At 38.4% G+C, this 14,792-nt stretch overlaps 1 protein-coding gene across 4 annotated transcripts in view; it reads right to left on the reverse strand.

Moving 5' to 3' along the window:
* Positions 1–14,792, reverse strand: part of HDAC9 (histone deacetylase 9) — a 340,664-nt gene that overhangs the window by 121,830 nt on the left and 204,042 nt on the right. For all 4 annotated transcript variants that reach the window (XM_065399534.1, XM_065399533.1, XM_065399536.1 and 1 more), the window contains one exon: positions 11,430–11,537. In XM_065399534.1, coding sequence (XP_065255606.1) covers positions 11,430–11,537 — 108 coding nt within the window. The remainder of the gene's footprint in view (positions 1–11,429; positions 11,538–14,792) is intronic.

Here is a 14,792-nt window from a genome sequence, read left to right on the forward strand (position 1 = left end):
TAAAAAAAAAAAAAGTTTCTAGCCCTCATAGTTGCTGAGAAAAACTCGAAAATGTGACCTTTAAAGGCTCAAAGGCCAGATGGCAAATTAAAAGTACCCCAAATTTACTATTTTTAAAAAATCTCATCATTTTAAAGCCAATTTAATGGATTGTGGGGATCTGACTCATGATTTTTGAATGCTTAGGGTTGGCAATACTGAACAGCACTGGATGTTTAACTTTAAAGTCATTAGTCTGCTGATTGTACTTAATATAGAGTACAGTGAATCAGAAGGAGGATGGGCTGCATTTAGCCTATAGCTGTCAAACCACATTTATACTGCTAGCTAAAATCTTGGTACTCTGCCCACATAGGCTTTTTGTGGCCTCTTTTTTCACAAAATATGTTTCACAGGCGAGTGTACCAAATTTCATTCTCATTCGGACAAATTCTGGGATGTGTTTCTCCCCTCTACCATTTGTGAAAATCTAAATAATATATAAATTCAAGTACATGTAGGTAGAGAACCAAGAGAACACATAGTCAAGGAGGCACCATTCATCAAATTATGACATGTGTATTTTGCTCTTTCAATACTAGAAAACAATTTGGAAATATCAGTGCAAGAATTATAGCTGCCCCTGCTCAGTTCACAGCTCATTATTATCTAACCCTATCAGCATTCCCAAAAGATCGATATAATTAAGATGATTATCTCTCAGAGTACATCATGGGGGTATCTAAAGGGGAGAAAATGGGACACTTTCCTGTTTTTGACAGCATGACAGATACATTGTACACTCCTCTCTTCTGTTTCTTTACTGTAGCAATCCACAAAGGCAAGGGGAATTGTTAGAATGATCTGTTTGGAGATCTAGTTTCCTTACCAGTGGCTAATTTCGGACATCTTGGGGTAGTTAACCCTGTCAGTCCCCTATGAGCATCCAAAATATCTATGTGACCCCTCTGGGGACTACATTATATATCCGTACATTACAGTGAAATTCAGTGCATTACAACAGGCATTTGGGGAAACATTTTTCTTAGGAAAAAACCCTATGCTGGTGATCAAGCAGTTAATTTAATCTAATCCATATTGAGCAACGCTGAACACTGATTATCAGCTAACACACAGTATTAAAAAACAACATTCATGCAACTGATAGAACTCCCTTCACACATCCTTTAGCTTCAAGCTTTGCACAAACATACTCTGTATTAGCACAACTGAATGTCAACTAATTTATTTAGGCAATATTTAAATACCAAACTGTAAGCTCTGAACAGCTCTGGCTGAGGGTTAGAAGAAATGCAAAAATACAGTGTAGAGATAGACTAACGAAGAACAATATGTTGAAAATGAAGTGAACACATACATTCAAAACATTTTATTTATTTATTTATACTAGGATACAGGAACCATTACATGTAAACTGACTGACATAAACGCACATTAAAGGAAAGATTCACATCTGTAGCATTATATACTTAGTTCTCTGGTTAAACCTAAAGATAAGGAGTAGAGCTGCAACTAAGATGGTATTAAAGCCATGGCTCTCAACCTTTCCAGACAACTGTACCCCTCTCAGGAGTCTGATTTGTTTTGCGTACCCCAAGTTTCATCTCACTTAAAAACTACTTGCTTACAAAATCAGACACAAAATACAAAAGTATCACAGCACACTATTACTGAAAAATTGCTTACGTTCTCATTTTTACCATGTAATTATAAAATAAATTAGAATATAAATATTGTACTGACATTTCAGTGTATAGTATACAGAGCAGTTTAAACAAGTCATTGTCTGTATGAAATTTTAGTTTGTACTGACTTTGTTAGTGCTTTTTATGAAGCCTGTTGTAAAACTAGGCAGATATCTCAATGAGTTGACATACCCCCTGGAAGACCTCTGCGTACCCTCAGGGATATATGTACCACTGGTATAAAGTCTACACCTGCTCGAACTGGGAATGACAGAGGAGTCGTATATTCAAACTTTCAATTCACAGAAAAGATGCATTTTAGATCTATGTGATCCTGTCTCCGGGCTACTGGAGAGAAAAACAAGGAGAATTCATTCCCTTCCTGTACTAACATAAGTATTTTGCTCCCTCTCAATGCTATACATGTGGCTGGATGCCTACTTTCCAAAGAGTAGCTGGGAGATCAGTCATATATGCTAGCATTCTTTTCCTCAGTGTTTTACTTAATTCCTTGATGCTTTGCAACAGCACAATCGGACATCCATCCTGTTTCTGCTGAAATGGGCAGTCAAGGATAGTTTCATCACATTATTGGGTTCTCTGCTGTTTATGTACTGGTTGTCTGCACTGAGCTTCTATGGTGGATCCACAGCATAATGAGGTAATACAGGCCTAAGTAGCATTTTGCCACAATGTGAATTTGTCCATTCACAGCAATGTGTGAGAACAAGATCATGGTTACTAATGTTCTTCTCAAATATCCTGTACCCATACTCAATGATTCATGTGTTTATGGACACATTCCTACAAAGTGCTGAATGACTTCTAGAGGTGCTGGGCACCATTAACTCTCACTGGCTTCAAAGAGAGTTTAGGATGATCGATAACTTGCAGTCAGGCCCTGAGAGGGTAAAATTGACTCAGCAGTTGAAACCACTGCCAGCCAACTTTGACTAGCTAATTGATAAATATAACTTTTGTATTAAAATGAATGGTATTTAGCATATTATGTCTTGTTACAAAAACTATATAGCATTTGTAATATATATTTATTATGGCAAGAAGCAGGGGTTCCTTTGGAAAAAAGACATCTGATCCTCTTTTGCTATCCTCAAATTCAGTACAAAACTGGTACTGTATGATATTTATAAGCCCACTTGTGCATTGACTGAAAGTACCTTTCAGATCTTTACAAATTAGTTTCACATGACTTCACCCTACAGGACAAATAAATGCTCCTTGGAAAGTGTTCCAGTCATTTGCAGTGTCATGCATGCCGCTGCATCCCAATGGGACAACTTGTGTGAAAAATCTAGCCCTATTTTTTTTGCAGACACAGCTTAGCTGTCTAATTTTGAAAATTTAGACTTCGTTGTCTTTTATTTTGACTGTGTAAATAGGTAAAACAGTGTGAAGCTGGAACCTAATGCTTAACACTAGTAATATTCAAAGTGCCATTCTTGATCATCCAAACATCCCTTTGACTTTAATGGGAGGGATTTAGTTCTGTTTTAACAAATCTTCAAAATCTACTATTTTTACATAGTAATTAAGTGCACAAGGCTTCTGGATCAGGCCAATATTGACATAAGACACTACTACATTTCTCTGTTTAGACTGCACTAGTTGAGTAGATGACAAGTTCACCATGCTTTCATAAATAAAATCCTATATAGTAGCACACTTTAAATACCTTTACTTTTAATATAATTGGCCTATGTGATTTAAAAAATAATAATTTTGTAGCCAGATTTGCAGCTGTGCAGGAGCTCCATTCAGCTAGCCGATGGGAAGAGGCAAAGGTGGCCATAAGCCACCTTTGTGCTCCTCCAGTCTCTGACACTGTCAGCTCCCTGGCGTAACATGGAGTAGCCACAGGGCTGCTCTAAGTCCCACCAGCTTGTAACAGTCCCTTTGAAGCTGTTATCCTGGATGAGAATCACTGTGTTCCAATCATCCTGCTTCAGCATGACCCCAAGACATGCCATACATCATGGTGGAGGGAACACGAGTGTAAGAGGTGGGGGAATCTTCAGATGTTTGTTTAGGGTAGCTTTAAAGGCTATTTGCCAGAGCAGGAGCTAACATCTGGCCCTTGGGGGTCTAAGAATGCTGAGTACAAGAACTCATGATATTAACAGAGCATTACAAGTAGCATGTAGATTTGCCAAGGAAACAATAACAAACGTGTGGGAATGCCATTATTTCTCACAAAAGAAGCCAGCAGAGGCCAGAAACACAAGAAATCGCCATTAAACACGTAACTGTATGATGGAAACAAAGAGCAATGCACAGCTGCTTGTCTGCCTCCGTGAGGATTCTGTAAAGATGACAGCACTGGAGGAAACTGGAAACGTGGGACTTGTAGTCTAAGATGGCTGTACCTATGTTGCCCTGTCTAGCCATGTATATTAACCACCCTAGTGAAAAATCAAACAAACAATAGGAAGAGGAGGACAGTTGCTGTGAAGTTCAAGTGAATAATTCAAGTTGTATTGCTGTATAAAATAATAGCAATCATTTCGCTATGAACATAGCCATAATTACTAGGAGAAAACATCTAAGAGATGTTTTTGAATGCATTTTTTAAGAGACTAAAAGTAGAGTGCATAAAGGAAATGGTGTTTATTTAAAAAGCCATACTAGGCAATTATAGTTGCCAGCTTTTATTAAAACAATACAAACAATATAACAATAACTACCAACAAAGCAATTATGATGATAGCAATTTACTCTGTTCTTGTCTTTTTTCTTTTCTTTTTTTAACTCAGTGTGCATAGATGCTGTTGCAATAGGCACAGGGAGAGATTTTTCAAAGGTACAAAATGACAGTTAAGCACCTAATCCTGAGTGTCAGTGGGAATTGGGCACCAAACTGCCCTTTGTGCCTTTGAAAATCTCTCCTGCCATGGACATTAATTCATTCATTAGGAAGATGAGAGCTGGTGGCAGTAAGTCCATCTCAAATAAGTGGCTTGTGCTGTTGCACTCCCACAGAGCTGGCCAGCAGAATCCCAAATGTGAGTGGGGCCACGGCCACAGGAGCAGGCAGAGCCAGGTTTACTAGGGACTTAACTAAATCAGTCTCTCTGCTGAAAAGCCTCTGTTACAGTGGAGCTGTGACTGGATTTTAAAACTGCCATTCCCCAGTGGAACTCCTTGGGCAGAGTAGCAGTGGTATCACCATCTTCCTGCTCCAGTAGGGAATGCACCCTCTGGAACAGCTATCCCAGGAGAAGGTGAAAATTGCATCTGCAGGGTAGAATCTGGCTCATTTTCTTTCATGCTTCATACCTTAACATTTCTTACTCACTTCAGTGTAGTTCAACAGGGATGTATTTGGGCATTGTTCTTCATTTCCCCCTTTGCTATGACATCTGAAGTTGCCTTATAGAACTACTTATCAGTAAGAGAGTATCATACGAATACCTGCTAAAGTAAAGCATGAACCATGGAGCAGTTCCTTAAATAATCAATATATAACATACTCTATAACTGCATATGTAACACATTAGGAAGATTAGTACAGATTAAGTTAATTTGTCATGTTACTAACATGCCTCAGTCATTTTATGTGATATAACAAACAGAAATAGTATAGTTCTATGCACCCAAATGGTATAACTTGTCATATTACGAAGATGAGAAGAAAAAATTAAAACATTTCCCCCAGTATCTATTATGGACACCAACACTCTTTCAGGTAACACAACTAATTAAACTCTTTCATGATGATTGAAACAATATGGACATTACAACATCCCATTCTATCTGCAAATCAGCTGGTACCCAAGTTCAGTGCTTCCAAAGATATCTGACAAACTGTTTGGCACATTTTTTGCATCTCATGCACTTAATCTTGTCTGGCAGTCTACTTTATAGACTGAGGTGAGACAGTGGTTCAGAAACCAACACCATATTCAAGCATGTGGGTCTAATCCAAAACCCACTGAATAGGTGGTCTCCAATGAAGTTTGAATCAGTCCGTATGTTCCTAGAATGGTCTTTTAAATAAGTTTTTTTCCCCTAAATTGTTTTTAAGAGATTAGGAGTAAAGCTCTTGTTGTGCTTCTCTTTAGCTTGTCTTGGACTGATTTCACAGAGTTTTATAAAGATGCTTTGAAGCAGAGGCAGAGCCATATTCCAATCCATGTTCCGCCTATCTTGTGACTAGTAAATAACTATGCGATCTTCTGCTATGTACAGACCTCAATACCTTTCTCCCATGGTAAAGTCTGAACCAACCTTTTTCATGCTTACCTAAATTGGATTTTAGCAATGCATCTGAACTGAGGGTATGGGCAATTTAAAAAAAATAAATGCATTATTGAAGGGGAAAATGCACAATATATACATCTCCTTTTTAAGAGTAAGAAAGAAGGAGAATATTTTGGGACAAATTGTGCTTACCCTACTCACATGAATAATATCATTGATTTTATGGTGCTAGTTCCATGAGCATGGCAAGCAGGATCTGGCCCTGTATGACTTGAGCCTTGAGCAATATCAGTATCCAAACTTGTTTGGAATGACAATTTCAAGTTCAATTCCAGTTATCCAGAAATAGCTGGGAAACAGCACAGTAACAGTGACTGAATACAGCAAATTAATTTTGTTCCTGATGCATGCTGACATGTTGCAAAGCACCATCCCAGAAAAGGATACCTTTTGTGTTTCTGAGGATATTAATTTCAAACTGTTTTAATTCAGTTAAATGATCCCTGTCTACTAAGAGGGTAATTACACAACACCCACACACCTGAAGATATGGGAAGGGGCTTGTGTTTGTTTTGGTTCAGTTTAACTGGATGTTCAAGATAGTATCAGACCTTGTCATCTTTTAACTGATTTGGCCTTTTTCTTGAGTGCCCTTGTGCATAATTGCCTCTTAACCCATGGAAACTTTTAAAACAATAGGGAATAACCAGACAAAATACAACAGTTCTTCACAGTTGATTGCAGAGGTCTCTTCTGTTTCATATTTGTCAAATTAAAAATATATGGTGCTTATGTGTTTCTCGCACAGAATAGAGTGTTGCAACTGACAATGTTGACATACTTAATGGATATAAAAAATAAAATGAAGAGAAATCCTTATTTTGAGTATTGTGCTTAAAATAATTAACTCCAACTTATAGTAGTACTTAATAGGGATATTGGAAACTGCAGAAAACAATATCAGAAATGTTCCTGTAGATTCTAAAGGCCCAGTTTTGCAATCTTACTCACATTGAGTAGTACTTAATTACAAAAGGTCCCTCCACTGCAGAATTTGTACCCAAATTAGGCAGCCCCTTTCTTCAGCTACATTAGCTCAAGTATTTACCCTTTTCACAGCTATTAGAACATAAGAACATAAGAAAGGCCGTACTGGGTCAGACCAAAGGTCCATCTAGCCCAGTATCTGTCTACCGACAGTGGCCAATGCCAGGTGCCCCGGAGGGAGTGAACCTAACAGGCAATGATCAAGTGATCTCTCTCCTGCCATCCATCTCCATCCTCTGACGAACAGAGGCTAGGGACACCATTCTTACCCATCCTGGCTAATAGCCATTTATGGACTTAGCCACCATGAATTTATCCAGTCCCCTTTTAAACATTGTTATAGTCCTAGCCTTCACAACCTCCTCAGGTAAGGAGTTCCACAAGTTGACTGTGCGCTGCGTGAAGAAGAACTTCCTTTTATTTGTTTTAAACCTGCTGCCTATTAATTTCTTTTGGTGACCCCTAGTTCTTGTATTATGGGAATAAGTAAATAACTTTTCCTTATCCACTTTCTCAACATCACTCATGATTTTATATACCTCTATCATGTCCCCCCTTAGTCTTCTCTTTTCCAAACTGAAGAGTCCTAGCCTCTTTAATCTTTCCTCATATGGGACCCTCTCTAAACCCTTAATCATTTTAGTTGCTCTTTTCTGAACCTTTTCTAGTGCTAGAATATCTTTTTTGAGGTGAGGAGACCACATCTGTACACAGTATTCGAGATGTGGGCGAACCATGGATTTATATAAGGGCAATAATATATTCTCAGTCTTATGCTCTATCCCCTTTTTAATGATTCCTAACATCCTGTTTGCTTTTTTGACCGCCTCTGCACACTGCGTGGACATCTTTAGAGAACTATCCACGATGACGCCAAGATCTTTTTCCTGACTCGTTGTAGCTAAATTAGCCCCCATCATGTTGTATGTATAGTTGGGGTTATTTTTTCCAATGTGCATTACTTTACATTTATCCACATTAAATTTCATTTGCCATTTTGTTGCCCAATCACTTAGTTTTGTGAGATCTTTTTGAAGTTCTTCACAATCTGCTTTGGTCTTAACTATCTTGAGTAGTTTAGTATCATCTGCAAACTTTGCCACCTCACTGTTTACCCCTTTCTCCAGATCATTTATGAATAAATTGAATAGGATAGGTCCTAGGACTGACCCTTGGGGAACACCACATTAATTTTTGTGTCAATGGGAAGGTATGAAGAGGTACCCAAAAAAATCCAGGGCACCTTACGTAACTGGGAAAGACACTAAGAGATTGCATTTTCACAAGACACTATCCAGTAAAACTAATATTGCAGCATCGAAAAGGTATTTTTTAAGAATAATATTATTGATCAATCTGTAAACATAACCAATTATAGTATTAATTTACTTATTTTTTTACTTATAAATTAATTTTAGAGCCTTAAAAGCATTACTAATATAATGAATAAGCACGGACATAAATAATAATAGTAATAAAATATCTGGTTTTAAAAAGTTACCAGTATTAGTAATGACAATTTGTTTATCACTAGGGAAATATCAATGACCCAAACACTACCACAGAAAGCAATTATTGGCTACATTAAGTATTAAGGGTGAAATTCTGTGCTGTGCCGCACACAGGTGCAGCATAGAACTTACAACCCAGAGGAAGAAAGCAAAGGTGTGCCCTTTTGATGCTGGGCTGCTCCAGGGACTGGTGAAGTCCCAGACATAATTTAGGCTATCTCTAGGGGCTTCTCTAAAAATATCTCTACACAGCAATCAGGAGTTGTGATTGCAGTATGTATAGTCATAACGGAGTTAGCTTTGATCTAGCTAGTTCAAATAAGAATGGTAGCATGGGCAGTGGCATGGGCTAGCTGCTTGAGTACGTACCAGCAAGGCTACACTGCCACCTGTACTGCCGCAGCTGCATCACTATGCTTATTAGCGCTACCTAGATCAAAGCTACTCTGGGTATGCATACATGTGCTGCAGTTACACCTCTGATCGCCAGGTAGCCATACCCTGAATTATGGAAGCATTCCTGGGTGGTTCTATTGGTTGTAGCACTGTGTACTGCGACCCCACTCACACCACAATGCCCTGTACTCACTCCCAGCATGCCTCTTCCCTCCCACTACACCAGGGCTTGCACTGAGGGAATGCTCCCTCCGCAGGACAAAGGTCTTCTTCCACAGGAATGTTTGGTCCCTTTACTTGTCTTAAAGGGCCCAGGACAGGGGTGAGGATCTCATCCCAAGAGCCTGATTCACCAATGAAGTCCATGGGCCATATTTGATAAGATCTCACACATGTGAAGAGCTACACACAAGAAGTTAATTGTAGTGCACAACTACTATTGGTCCTAAAGCCCCCATGAACTATGTTCCGTATTCTTGAGCACCATCTAGTTAACCTTATCTATTAATTATTTACATAGACATCTTTCATCTACAGAGCACTCCTGTAACAATATTCACCTAGGTTTGACACTGGCCTCTGCTTACATACACCCAAGCTGAGGGTCCATAGCTGAGAAAAGTTTACCAGGAATTGTATTGTAGTGCCACAAGTCTCCACAACCTCCCGCCACTAGGGGTCTACAGTCAGCCAGTGTGGTGCTGAACAGTGAGAGGAATGGTGGATGCAGCAGGGCTGGCTGGGGAATGTGCTGATTCAATACATCTAAGGTGCAGACTTCATCATCAGGGCTCCTAACAATTGCATTTTGTGTCTCTCAAACAAATGTATGACAATATTATGGGTATCTGAATTCTAGACAAATTCAATTTTGAATTTACTATTTAAAAAGTAATTAGCAGATTAGCATTAGATTTAAAATATTGACTTCCAGACTGCAGCCACTTCAGTGGCAACTGAGATCTTACAGTGGCTGACGCTTTATTCTTCTCAGCCACTCATTACACACAGATAAACAACCAAGAAGAATCACACAGTGTGAAAGACCCCATAAATCCGTGGAGATAAGCAATAAAGGTCTTGCAGCAGATCCTGGTCATGTCAACTGCACATAAAGCATATCTGATTATTCTTATCTACTCTTCCTTTTAAACCCTGTTAAATTCTGCAGGGCAACCTACAGTCAAGAAAGATAAAAGCTTGCTAAAAATCCCTACAGATCCCTCATTGGTCCCTCTGGCCAGGAACAATGCACTGAAACTATATGCACAGTACTAAACAGGGCCCAATTTTCAAACTTCTGTGCATAAAGGCCTGACATTTAGTCGGCAGGATTACTCTTCAACCTGAGTAGAGGGATCCACAATATGGCCATATGTTTGGGTGTCCCAGTTCTTCATTTGGTGCTTTAAATCACAAATACTTATTATTTATTCATTTATTTATATTATTAGACCATGTAGGAGCCCTAGTCCTGGACCAGGAACTAAGCACTGTACAAACACAGAGCAAAAGAGCTTACCCAGCACACTCTAAGTAGAAGACAAAAGGCAACAGATGGATACAGACAGATTGACAGGAGAGTACAAGGAAACAGTCAGAAAATACTCATGATTTAAACACTTAACGTCAACATCCAGGTTTGAAATTGAGCTAAAAAGGTTCTGTACTTAAGTGAACTACGCTATCTAGAGTATAATTGAAATACTGACTGAAGTAAAATTGAGATGAAGGAAATTCACCATAATTTCATTCCAGCTTATATTGTTGGTCCTAAAATATTTACCTCCTACCTAGACTTTGGTCACAGGACTAAGTCCACCAGTATTTGGACAAGAAAATGTATACACAGTTGCATTAAGAAGCCATGTTAGCTCCAGCAATATTTATTGGGGTAACTCTGCATTCAAGCTGCACATGGTGTACCTTAAATAGAGGTGTTAAAATACCAAATAAAATGTCCAAGTCTGTCACGTCTGGAGTTTTTATAAATTGTTTAGACTGGGAATAATTTGGGTTTTGTACATCATTCTTTTCAGATCATGTAGAAAAGAGAAAAATAAGGTGGGAGAAGAAGAACAATGAAGCATAGTCAGTTTGAAGTTGTTTCATGGAAAGGCATATTCTGGATCATTACCTCCCTAATCAACAATTTCCCTATTCCTCCGTAACTTGCAAGTCCACTAGTTACCTTTCCTCTCTCTGGGTGGTATTCTGAGGTTACACATACTACTCAATAATCATATTAAAAATCACTTCAAAAGGGAATTCCAGTACAGCTTGCCAGATATGTACATACTATGAGTAATTTTAACTTGGACTGTAGCTCCCTAATCACCTCTGTGTTAAAAAAAATACTACAGTATACTGACAGCAAACCTTTCCCCTGTGAACAGAAGGCTTTGAGTAATAAAATCTGCCAACTACCTAGCAGAGTATTTAGATTACCACACCTTAGTGACCATCTTTCCCACTCTCCCCTCTTCCACCCTCGCCACAACTCCAGAAAAATAACATCTCTCTTTCAGCTTCTTCCCTCGTTTTCCCACACACCACGCAACCCAGACCTCACCTTCAGCTCTCCAGAGGCTACTTTGGAAGCCAGTTCGATGACACAACCAACAGCCATGCGTGCAGCGCCGGACGAATGCAGCTCATTCCAAATGGTGTCACTGTCCACCTGAGCAAACAGTCGGCAGAGAAGGGGAAAAAAAAAAAAAGAAAGAGAGAGAGAGAGAGTATAAGAGAAAACAAATCAGTGAGGGAGGGCTGGCAGGGTGACAGCCAATGTACAATAACATTAGTCTTCCGCCTTGGCCAGCTGAAAAGGCCTTCTGGACATGGCTTTGCTTATACTTTTTCTCTACACTGACTTCTCCAATGGAAACACATTCCTGTCATGCCTCACTGCCATTCCCTGTTTAGATTTCTCATTACAAACAGCATTACATAGGCCGGATCTGGCCTAGTTACAGGCCCGTTAGACACCAGGCCCCAGTAGTAGATACAATATATGTTGAGGGCCCTTAGTTATACATGAAAATGAGTTTTGCAAGTGCCAGGACAAAGAATTTAAAATAAATTTGTGACTACAGGCATTAGGAAAGCAAAAGCTTGTGTTATTAAGAAATCAGTAGCACATATTCTACACGAGATGACAGCTACAGTTCATATTCCTTAAATAAATGGAAGGAATATTTTAGATTTACTGAGAACACTCGGTAAAGCCATTTAAAAATTAGAAGAACTAAAATAATAAATCAGATAAAGAGATACATCCTCAGGATAATCCCACATTTTTACAATCCCAATCCTATTTTCTATATGCTACTTTGCTAGGATTTGGCTAGTGGAAAATAGAAATCTAATCAAATAGTTTGTTAGATTTCTGAATGCAAACTATACATTTATGATTCATTTGATTCTTGCTCGATATAGGAGCAAAATAAAGAAGAAATACAATGTGAAAAATTAATCTCTGGTGCAATTCCACTGAATTTGATGCAGTTATATCAGGGATGAATTCGGTCCAGTATGTTTTAGCTACTAACATTTAATTAAAGATAAACAGGATTGCTGACTCTTCAAATTATTTTCTATCATAAGTATTAAATGAGAGCCTGCCAGCTATTAAAAAAATAAGGGAATACAGCAGAGATGAGACAGCATAGATTAAGAACTTCAGTAAATATGTTTAATAAGTTATACTTATTCAATACTTCTGTTTTCAATAATCCAGTAAATGTGCTTGCATAAAGTAATGAATGCAAAGGAGAATGAAAACTAATGAATGAAAATGGTGAAGGGTTGCATTTACATTGTCTGATTTCATACCAAGCAGACACTTTAGTATGAAATACTTGAATCTGGCAAATATGCAGCCTTCTTTGATGCTCTATAGGAAGTACCTTTAAATGGGAAAAATATCACACAAGTCCATTATGAAAAGAAAAAGCTTTAGAAATACCGATTCTAGGTGGAAGATCCTATTTTTAAAGTTTCCAAATACACTGAGACATGTTTTTAATTTGAACTTCTGTTCTTAATTTCTCAAAAACTAAATCAGGTAATTGAAAATAGATGCAACTGTTACTTGACTCTGGAATTTCTGAGGAATTCTCTGGCTACTCAGTGGAAATAGAAAGAAGTTTGATCTTCTATACACCTGTCAAATGTCTTCACCATTGATGTTACATTGCTATTAAATTTCAAGCTATCATAATGATCTCATTTTTCAGTGTATTGCGCCTGATTCCTCTTTCTCTTTCACCAGTTTACATTGGTGAAACACAGCTGACTTCAACTGGGTTAGCCCACCTTCTCATCAGTGTAAGAGGAGAATCAGGCCCTTTGAATAGTAAGAGTGGCATTTGCTTGTCAAGCTTAGTATAATGAAGATATTTTGTATTTTCATCTGAGGATGTCATAGTGCTGTACAAACATGAATTAAGCCTCACAACACAAGTAATGATTTATTATGCTTCTCTTACAGATGGGTAATATTAATTTTTAAGGAATTAAGCAGCTTTTCCAAGGATACACAGTAAGTCAATGGGTAGATCGCGGAATAAAACCAACAAGCATTAAGTCCCGAAGCTTTAGCCATTAGACAACACTCCTGCGGCCTTTGTCTCTAATGCTTCATATGAAGCAGGTATCATTAAAATCTATTTTAAGTCTAAAAGGCAAAAAAATAGAAGGTATTTGTTAAACACAATAGAGTAGGATAAACACTGTATTCAATTTGAATGCTTATTAATGGAAGGGCTAAAAGGGAGCATTTTCCTACCATGTGCACGGCTAGCAAATGAAGGTTAAAAAACCAAAGCAGTGGTTGATGAAAATGATTCACCTGCAGTTCAGCGTGCCAAGGTACAAGCAGGCAGGGAGCCTGCAGCCTGGGAAGGGCTATGATTCATTTCCAGAGTTGCTTGTTGAGTCTAGAATTGTAACCACAGTTTGTGACTGTATCCGCCCTTCAAAATGGTTGTCTCCTCTAGAACATGAGAAAGGGATTGCTAGCAGCTGAACACTGTCCCTGTTGCCCAGACTATTTATTGTGTTAACTATTTTCTGTGTTCTGCTGTGGATGAGGAGAATGAATTGGAACAAGGCCCAATATTTACCACTGGAAATTTCCCTATTCCCACGAGAGCCTAATTTTAACGGGACTTGAGATAATAGTGGGAGATTGGAAAACAAAATAGCATGTCTCAAGGTATTTTCAAATATGACTAACAGAGAGTATATGGGAAATTCAGCACTTTAACAGATGAATTGGGGATGGCACATATCATGCATTTGGATCTCCCAAAGCAGCAGGCGCACGCTTCCAGCTGCAGAACTGTGTGTGCTACAAGAAGGGTACAAGAAAATTAACATACACACAAAAAAGGAATGATCAATATGGGGAGATACAGCATTACATTTTACCCCTTAAAAATGAAATTCTGGAGTCCACACTCCTGCAAATCTCTATTGAACTCCATGGGAGATTTCCCTGAGAAACAACTAAAGAAGATATTGGCATATAAAATTTAACTCCCAATGTCAGTAATGGAAAAGATCTATTAGATAATCTAGTTCATCCCTCTGCCAGTGCAGAATTGTTTCTTTCCATATTTTTACCAGTTTTAAATACTAGTTTCAAATATCTCAGTTGCTTGGGCCTGAGACATTTTCTTAGAGGCAATTTACTCAATAGTTTATTCAGCAGCATGCTATTGAACTACCACTGTATAAAAAGGCAAACATGTTAAAGTTATGTCTGTTAGCTTTTGTAGACGTCACTCTTTAACTGCAATACACTGGGATGTAAAAGAAAGCAGAATATAGCCCTATGTATCTTCTTGATTGTGCACCATGGGCCAAATTCAGAGGTGTCATAAATGGGCAGGACTCAGCAACAACCTAGTGTCTGAATGTAAATTTATGT

This window comes from Emys orbicularis, chromosome 2, assembly GCF_028017835.1.
Source record: "Emys orbicularis isolate rEmyOrb1 chromosome 2, rEmyOrb1.hap1, whole genome shotgun sequence".
Lineage (NCBI taxonomy): Eukaryota > Metazoa > Chordata > Testudines > Emydidae > Emys > Emys orbicularis.